The 9591-nt window shown below is 45.2% G+C and overlaps 1 protein-coding gene across 1 annotated transcript in view; it reads left to right on the top strand.

Annotated features, from left to right (window-relative positions):
• Window positions 1–3021: 3021 nt before the first annotated feature.
• Window positions 3022–9591, top strand: part of LOC139273909 (NADPH oxidase 3-like) — a 110027-nt gene continuing 103457 nt past the window's right edge. The window contains exons 1-3 of the mRNA XM_070890981.1: window positions 3022–3066; window positions 3582–3677; window positions 3775–3885. Of these exons, the coding sequence (XP_070747082.1) occupies window positions 3022–3066; window positions 3582–3677; window positions 3775–3885 (252 nt within the window). The remainder of the gene's footprint in view (window positions 3067–3581; window positions 3678–3774; window positions 3886–9591) is intronic.

The following is a 9591-nucleotide window of genomic DNA, read 5'->3' as shown; positions in this document are numbered from 1 at the left end:
TCATTGAATGCCCCGGCGTTGATTTTCCTGTGGCATTGTTTCTGTTGCCATCGCCATTTTGGGACTATATTGATGTTAATGACAGAGCGGATTAGACGGTGGTCCGTCCAGCAGTCGGCAACTCCTGTCATGGCCACTAGGAAAGTGATGCGCACATCCTTGCAGTCCTTCGCTCGGACGATGACGTAGTCTAGCAGATGCCAGTGCTTAGAGCGAGGGTGTTGCCATGATGCCTTCTATTTGTCCCTCTGATGGAACAAGGTGTCAGTGATGACAATGTTGTGTTCCAGGCATTTTGTCAGGAGCAGGGTACCGCTGGAGTTAGTTTTCCCTACCCTCTCTCTGCCGATTACGGCTCCCCAGAGGTCTGTGTCCTTTCCAACTCTGGCGTTGAAGTCACCAAGGAGGATCAGCTTGTCATCCATAGGGACTCGGGACAGGGATTGTTCGAGGCTGGAGTAGAATTCCTCTTTGGTCTCATCTGTTGCGTCAAGTGTTGGAGTATACGCGCTGATGACTGTGGCACACTGGTTCCGGGCTAGAGTGAGCCAAAGAGTCATGAGACGTTCGCTTATCCCACAGAGGGAGTCTCTGAGGTGGCCCACCAGCTCATTCTTGATGGCGAAGCCAACTCCATGGAGGCGGCATTCTTCTGGTTTGCCTCTCCAGAAGCAGGTATAACCACCACCTTGTTCTTTGAGCTGGTCTTCCCCTGCCTGCCGGGTCTCACTTAGGGTGGCGATGTCAATGTCGAAGCATCTGAGTTCCCAGGCAATGATAGCAGTGCGACGTTCCAGTCTGTAGCTGTTGAGGTTGTCTATGAGGGTCCTGACGTTCCAGATCCCGAACTTCATTTTGAAGGGTGGAAGATGCCTGTGCGTGAGTTCTTTTAGCGTGGGGTGGCCGTTGCACACCGGTTATCACACGAGCACGGTCTTGGTCCAGTGGCAGGGGGGTCCGAGATGCCTGGAGACCAGGCTCTACTGTATAGGTCTAATTGCATATGGTGGGATGTGAGCCTTAAGCTCGGCATTGAGCAGCGCCTTTAGGAGAGGTGGTGGGAGATCGGAGGTGTGATGAGGGTTGGGGATGAGAGACACTGGGGCCGTGCTCTATTTTAGCTTCTCAAAGGGTTGTGAGAGAAGTCAGAGTGGCCGCTTCCATTCCCTTCGGCCAACTCAGAGCCTTAACAGGACCTATAATAGCTAGCTTATGTTTAAAACTCCCTCCAGCTGCTCCAGGCTCCAGCTACCTCCGTTGTCATGATAGAACACCAGCAGAGTTGTTTCTCAAACGACAGCCACGAACCAGATTCTCGTTGTTAAAATCAAACATGGCACAGTCCATAGAAGAGAAACAATTAAGACAGAAAAAGAATCATGATAGAGGTAGAGTAAGAGAGAGAAGTGTGAAATTAAATCAGAAGGTGAGAGTGAAGAACCATCACCATAAATGGGTAAAGTGGTTACCAGGAAGAGTGGTGAAGATATGTGGTCCTCGCACATATTTGGTCAAGATGTTTGATCGTGGACAGGTTAGGTTTGTTCACATTGATCATATTTTACTTACAGATGTGGAAGGAGTTGAAGGTTGGAATGATTAAATTAGTTCTGACGCATCAGATAGTCTTGATACAAGTACAGTACCAATAGCATATCCTGCATCAAATGTACTGGAAACAAGTCCAAGAGAAAGTCAGAATTTAAGTCTGAGTCCGAGTCAGGCAGACAAACAGTCTGAAGTTGTAGAGTTCAAATGTAAATCAAGGGCATCCATTGGAGGAAAACTTTCCTCAGGATCAGCCTAGAATGAGTCTAAGTTTGACACCATGTTTGGAAGGTTCTGTTCAAGAGCAAAGCTATCCTCTTTAAAACAGAAAACAAGTCATTAAGCTTGATTTGTAAATATCGCAAAATAAGTCCATATCCTTTGTTATGTATAACCATGCAAGTTATGCATGATGGTTGTTGGTATCATTACTTCTTCATTAAGGAGGGAAGAGTGTTATAATTATATATATATATATATATACACCTAGTGGACTACTGTGGTAATGCAGCCATTGATGTGTACCAGAATAAAGAGGGAATAGGACACCTGACATGTTCCTGAAGTTATCAGCCATCTTAAAGCCTGTGTGTTTGTGAGGTCGTATGGAAGATATCACATATAGCACCTTTAATATAGAAACATATCCCAAGGCACTTCACAGAGTCATAATTCATTTAAAAAAAATCGATGTTAAGCCAAAGGAGATATTAAGAGAGATGACTGAAAGCTTGGTCAAAAGGGTGGGTTTTTAATGAGGGTCTTAACGCAGAGGAGAGGGGTGGAGAGGCGGAGAAATTTAGGGCAGCAATTCCAGAGCGTGGGATCTAGGTGGCTAAAGGTACAGACACTCATGGTAGAGCGAAGGGAGGGAGAAATGCTTAGGAGGACAGTCAGATATAAAGAGAATTCTGGGGTGGTGGTAGGGGGCATTGTAGGGCTGGAGGAAGTTACAGAGATCGGAAGGGACAAGGCCATGAAGTGATTTAAAAATAACAAGTACAGTTAACCATCACATTGGCTTCAGAAATCTATTCCTGAATAATGCACAACATATCAGCAAAATCATTCTGACTTTAGCCCAATGTATTGCTCCATTTTGTCTGAATGATATTTGACAGTTTTGTTTTATGGAGCTGCTCCCAATAGGAACTAGGTTGAGACTGTCCAAGCTCCTTTTTTGTAGGATTCTTATCTTGATGAGAAAAAAAGGAATGAGAGTACTAACCCTCTGGCACCCAGTGCCCAGACACGTTATTTTTAAAACTGTCTACTCTATGGAGTTATTAGAAATCTTAGTACTACAGCTAAACAAAGGTTTGAATGGTGGACAAGCAAAGACAGAACTACGATTCCCAGAGTGCACCCTCAACAATACTGTACCTCAGCCATCGCCTACAGTGCTGGGTAGGTAGAAAACAAGGCACCAGTTGTAAAAGAGCAGAGAACAGATTAATACAACCGCACTACAGGATGGCAAACTGGGTTGTGAATGAAGCTCCAAAGCTCATCATATTAGTAAGTCTTATATTTAATTTGTTAATTTGTCAAATGTCCTTTTAGTACTACGTTAATGCTATAAAACTCTGTTTTAAAACACATTATTACAAATAACAAGTACTAATTATATTGCTCAATTGTTAAAGTTACTTAATTATTTTTACAAAGTAATTGCTCAGGCCTGTTTGGAAAAATAAATTTCTGATAGTTTACAAAGAAACAAAACTAACTGTATTTGTTGGGAAATCTAGATAAATTATTGAAAAATAAAAGCTACATGCTCCACATCATGTCATACATTATACATACAGTTAGCTTTTAATTTGCATCAGTTTACTCAGTACAATTTGAAGCCGGTTCCTAATTTGCACACATTAAGAACATTTGAAATGTTACACATAATTGATTTGAAAAGTTTTTAAAAAATTGTTAGCATTTGCTACTCCTCATAATAAACCATTTAAAACAAATTAGATGAACTCACATAAAATGAACTAGTTTGTGAAATAAAAGTTTTTTTTTTCTTATTACAGTTGTTGTGGTTGGGACTCAATACTTTTCTTTTCGGCCACACTTTCTTCCTGTATGAACGAGGGGAAGCATATATTTATACTCGTGCACTGCTTGGGGTAAGTGAGATATTATTCCTGTTTAAAATACAGGTTTTACATCATTAATCTGCTCTTGGTAGTAAGCTAGAGATATGTGTCTGATTTTTCCTATCAGTCAGCGCTGGCTTGGTCAAGAGCATCTGCGATGTGTCTCAACTTAAACTGTCTTCTGATCCTGCTGCCCATCAGTCGGAATCTGATTTCATTTTTGAGAGGATCATGCAGTGTATGTACTATTTTATCAAGGTACCCTGGGGTTTACACTAATTGGGACATTTATATATTACTTATTACATGAAAGAAGGGTCACAAAATGTTACATACTGTTTTTAGATTGAGGTTTAGGTTTATCTGTAGTGATATATCAATTGAGTACGGGAACTTGGAGATCTTGGCCCTGAATTTGCAATCGGAGGCAATACACAAATAAAATGCCCACGTATCTCGTGGTTTGGAAGGTGCAGAGGCTTGCGGTCCTGGGGCTCTCCGGGTACCCGCGGGTAGAGGCCCACGTATCTCAGGGGCACTTGCAAACTGCATGCACCCTGGGATCACATAGGTCAGCCCAACGAATGAGAGAAGGGCATCCTCATTCATACTTATGCGAATTCCGTATGCATGGAAACCCCTCATGCATGGATGAGAATATCCCCAAAATAGATCTACTCTTCAAATAAATTTTTTTTTTAAATCACACATTTAAAATTAATCAAAATGGCATTTAATTAAAATTTAAAACTAAAATGTAATTTTTTGAAAAATACATTTAAATGTTTTAAAGCAGCTAAAAATAAATGTACCTTATTTCACAGATTTTTAAGTGTATAAATTATTGATAACATTTTATTTTTCTGCTTTTTGAAACTCTTGCACTGGTAAAAGGGACCTTTCGCCTGCTTTTACATAGAAACATAGAAAATAGGTGCAGGAGTAGGTCATTCCCTCAGTACCCCTTTCCTGCTTTCTCTCCATACCCCTTGATCCCCTTAGCCATAAGGGCCATATCTAACTCCCTCTTGAATATATCCAATGAACTGGCATCAACAACTCCCTGTGGCAGGGAATTCCACAAGTTAACAACTCTCTGAATGAAGAAGTTTCTCCTCATCTCAGTCCTAAATGGCCTACCCCTTATCCTGAGACTGTGTCCCCGGTTCTGGACTTCCCCAACATCGGGAACAATCTACTCGCATCTAACCTGTCCCGTCCTGTCAGAATCTTGTATGTTTCGATGAGATCCCCTCTCATCCTTCTAAACTCCAATGTATAAAGGCCCAGTTGATCCAGTCTCTCCTCATATGTCACTCCAGCCATCCCGGGAATCAGTCTGGTGAACCTTCGCTGCACTCCCTCAATAGCAAGAACTTCCTTCCTCAGATTAGAAGACCAAAACTGAACAGAATATTCCAGATGAGGCCTCACCAAGGCCCTGTACAACTGCAGTAAGACCTCCCTGCTCCTACACTCAAATCCCCTAGCTATGAAGGCCAACATACCATTTACCTTCTTTACCGCCTGCTGTACCTGTATGCCAACTTTCAATGACTGATGTACCATGACACCCAGATCTCGTTGCACCTCCCCTTTACCTAATCTGCCACCATTCAGATAATATTCTGTCTTTGCGTTTTTGCCCTCAAAGTGAATAACCTCACATTTATCCACATTATACTGCATAGGGCCCGTTCTTTTCACAGCAGCAAGTGCTTTATCAATGTTGCAACCGAAGGAAATGGTTAAATCCAAACAGTACAAGTCAGTCAGTCTGCAAGCTGGAATTTGTAAGTTAGCAAGTGCTGCTGACAATGATAGAAGCAAATAAGAACACATGCATTAATATAATACCTTTCATGTTGAAAAACTGTTGATTTACTTTTGAAGTGTGGTCACTGTTTTATGTAAGTGAATGTGGCAGCTATCACCCAAAGTCAAAATGATCCCCATGCACTTTGGATGGGGGATAGGACTCCAGGATAGCTCTGCTGCTCTTTTTTGAATAATGATGGTTCACATCCAACTGAACAAGCTGGGTCTTAATTTAACATCTCATCCAAAAGAGCAGTCCTTCAGTACTATACTGAAATATCATCTTAGATTATGAGCTCAAATACCTGGGGACATGCTTGAACCCACATCAGCCTTGAGAGATAAGAATGAGTCAAGCTGATAGTGATTGTTTCAAACTTCAATAAATCTATTCAATCCTAGAGTTTGATGCACCCAGTTCAACATAACAGTTATACAGTTACTGTTGACCACAGTCCTGCCATGTAATGATGAGATTTGTCACCCTCAAAATTTTCAGTTTTTGACAAATGCTATATCCACCCAGAGATGAATGGCATCGCCCAGCTTAGCAGGAGGTAATATGTCCTTACTATATAGTATAAATGCACACGAGGCCCATACTTGAGAGAAAGTGACCAGTAACCTTTATTAGCCAGCACTGAAGTGATGAAGGTGGGTGGAGCTTCCCCTTTTATACCTGAAAGTCCAGGTTAGGAGTGTCTCCCACAAGTTCACCACCTAGTGGTCAATGTTCTCACGGTGTACAACTTAGGTCAGTTTATACATGGGTTACAATGACAGTTGAATACATAGCATCACCTCCCCGCCAAAGTCTTATTGGGATCACAGGTTGAGTCTCTCTGGCGGTTTACGTTCCCTTGTAGAGCGCCTGAGTTGGGGCTCTGGTTGTTGGGCACTGGCCTGAGTGTCTGCTGTTTGTGATGCCTCAGGCCTGTCCGGACTGCCCACAGTGACTGGGCTCTCCTCCCTTTGGTTCCGGTATTCGGTCACCTCTGGTGGATTGAACTCTACATCGTGTTCTTCCTCTGCTTCTTCTATGGGGTTGCTGAACCTCCTTTTTGTTTGACCCACATGTTTGCGGCAGATTTGTCCATTGGTAAGTTTAACTACCAGAATCCTATTCCCCTCTTTGGCAATCACAGTGCCTGCGAGCCATTTGGGCCCTGCAGCGTAGTTGAGGACAAAGACAGAGTCATTGACATCAATACATCACGCCCTCGCATTCCTGTCATGGTAGTCACATTGTGACTGGCGCCTGCTCTCAACAATTTCTTTCATGGTGGGGTGTATAAGGGATAACCTGGTTTTGAGCGTCCTTTTCATTAGCAGCTCTGCGGGTGGAACCCCTGTGAGCAAGTGTGGTCGGGATCTATTGGCCAACAGGAGGTGTGATAAGCGGCTTTGTAGGGAACCCCCTTGGATTCTGAGCATCCCCTGTTTGATTATCTGCACTGCTCATTCCGCCTGGCCGTTTGAGGCCGGCGTTAAAGGTGCCGTTCTGACATGGTTGATACCATTTCCTGCCATGAAGTCCTGAAATTCAATGCTTGTAAAGCACGGGCCATTGTCGCTGACCAAGACATCCGGTAGACCATGGGTGGCGAACATTGCCCGTAGACTTTCTACTGTGGCAGAGAATGTGCTTGAATTAAGAATGTCACACTCGATTGGAGTGGAGTATGGATAAGAATGGAGTAGGCATCTACTACAACCAAAAACATTTTTCCCATGAAATGACCTGCGTAGTCCACATGAATGCATGACCATGGCTTGGCGGGCCAGGACCAAGGGCTAAGGGGGGCTTCCCTGGGCGCATTGCCCAGCTGGGCACACGTGTTGCACCTGCGAACACAAAGTTCCAGGTCTGCATCAATCCCTGGCCACCAAACGTGTGACCTGGCAATTGCCTTCATCATGACAATGCCCGGGTGCTCATTGTGGAGTTCTCTAATGAACACCTCTCTGCCCACCTGGGGCATGACTACTCGGTTTCCCATAGTAGGCAATCGACCTGAATCGAGAGTTCATCCTTGCGCCTGTGAAATGGTTTAAATTCCTCAGGGCATGCCCTGTACGTGGCAGCCCAGTCCCCATTCAGGACACATTACTTGACTAAAGACAGTAGCGGGTCTCTGTTCGTCCAGACTTTGATCTGACGGGCTGTCACGGGTGAGCCTTCGCTTTCGAAAGCTTCAACAGCCATGACCATCTCAGCAGCATGCTCGGTTGCCCCCTCGGTGGTGGCTACTGGGACTCTGCTGAGTGCATCGGCACAGTTTTCAGTGTCCTGACTGTGCCGAATTGTATAGTCATAGCCGACTAACGTGAGTGCCCACCTCTGTATGCGGGCCGATGCATTTGCATTTATGGCCTTGTTGTCAGCCAAAAGGGATGTTAGGGGTTTGTGATCTGTCTCCAGCTCAAATTTCCTGCCAAACAGGTACTGGTGCATTTTTTTTACTGCATATACACATGCAAGCGCTTCCTTTTCTACTATTCCGTAGCCCCTTTCTGCCTGGGACAGACTTCTGTAGGCTTAAGCTACCGGCTGTAACTGACCCTTGGCATTAACATGCTGCAATACATACCTGACCCCATAGGACGACGCATCGCACATTGAAACAAGTTTTTTACATGAGTCATATAGCGTTAATAGATTGTTGGAGCATAACAAATTGCGTGTTCTATCAAAAGCCCTTTCCTGGCTGTCCCCCCAGACCCAATCGCGACCTTTCCGTAGGTGCACGTGTAGCGGCTCTAACAGCGTGCTCAATTTGGGAAGAAAGTTACCAAAATAGTTCAGGAGCCCCAGGAACGAACGCAGCTCCGTCGTGTTACAGGGTCTGGGTGCTCTCTGGATCACTTCTGTTTTGGACGCAGTAGGTCTGATCCCGTCTGCTGCTACCCTCATCCCCAGGAATTCTACCTCTGGAGCTAGGAAGACGCGCTTCGCCTTTTTCAGTCGCAGCCCTACCCGGTCCAGTCTGCGTAGCACCTCCTCCAGGTTGTGGAGGTGTTCTTCAGTATCGTAACCCGTGATGAGGATGTCTTCCTGAAAAACCACCATCCTTGGAATCGACTTGAGGAGGCTTTCCATATTTCGTTGAAAGATCGCGGCGGCCGAACGAATCCCGAATGGACATCTGTTGTACTCAAACAATCCCTTGTGTGTCGTGATGGTGGTCAGCTTCTTCGACTCACTCGCCAGCTCCTGGGTCATGTAAGCTGAGGTCAGGTCCAATTTTGAAAAAAGTTGGCCACCGGATAGCATCGCAAAGAGGTCCTCCGCTCTCGGTAGCGGGTACTGGTCTTGGAGTGACACACAATTGATGGTGGCCTTGTAATCACCACATATCCTGACCGACCCATCAGCCTTGAGCACCGGCACGATCGGGCTCGCCCAGTCACTGAATTCGACTGGCGAGATGATGCCTTCCCTCAGCAGTGGTCCAATTCGCCTTCTATCTTTTCCCGCATCACGTACGGCACCGTTCTGGCCTTGTGGTGTACTGGCCTAGCCACGGGTTTATGTGAATCTCTACCTTGGTCCCCATGTAAGTGCCAATGCCAGGTTGAAATAGTGAGTCAAATTTGTCCAGGACCTGTGATCATGATACTCGCTCCACAGAAGAAATTGCATTGACATCGCCCCATTTCCAGTTTATGACAGCCAGCCAACTCCTCCCCAGTAGTGCGGGACCGTACCCCGGGACAATCCAGATTGGCAATCTGTTCTCCGAACCTTTCTGGGTCACGACTACTATGGCGCTGCCTAGCACCGGAATGATCTCCTTTGTATACGTCCGTAGCTGTGCGTCAATCGGCAATAATTTTGGCCTCCTGGCCTTGAATGCCCACAACTTGTCGAACTGTTTGATACTCATCAGGGATTGGCTGGCCCTGGTGTCTAGCTCCATTGATACTGGGATGCCATTGAGGAGCACTTTCATCATTATCAGTGGCGTCCTGGTATATGAACTGTATATGTGCTCCACATGAACTCGCTGAACTTCAGCTTCCAGCGATTTCCCCCAGTGTTCATTTGGCCTCTTAGGGCTTACATCAGGTCCGTCCTCTTTGTACATCAACCTGGCTGCAGGCTTCCTGCACTTACGTGCCAAGT

Source organism: Pristiophorus japonicus, chromosome 9 (genome assembly GCF_044704955.1).
Source record: "Pristiophorus japonicus isolate sPriJap1 chromosome 9, sPriJap1.hap1, whole genome shotgun sequence".
Classification (NCBI taxonomy): Eukaryota; Metazoa; Chordata; class Chondrichthyes; family Pristiophoridae; genus Pristiophorus; species Pristiophorus japonicus.
This window is presented reverse-complemented; position numbering and strand designations above follow the sequence as displayed.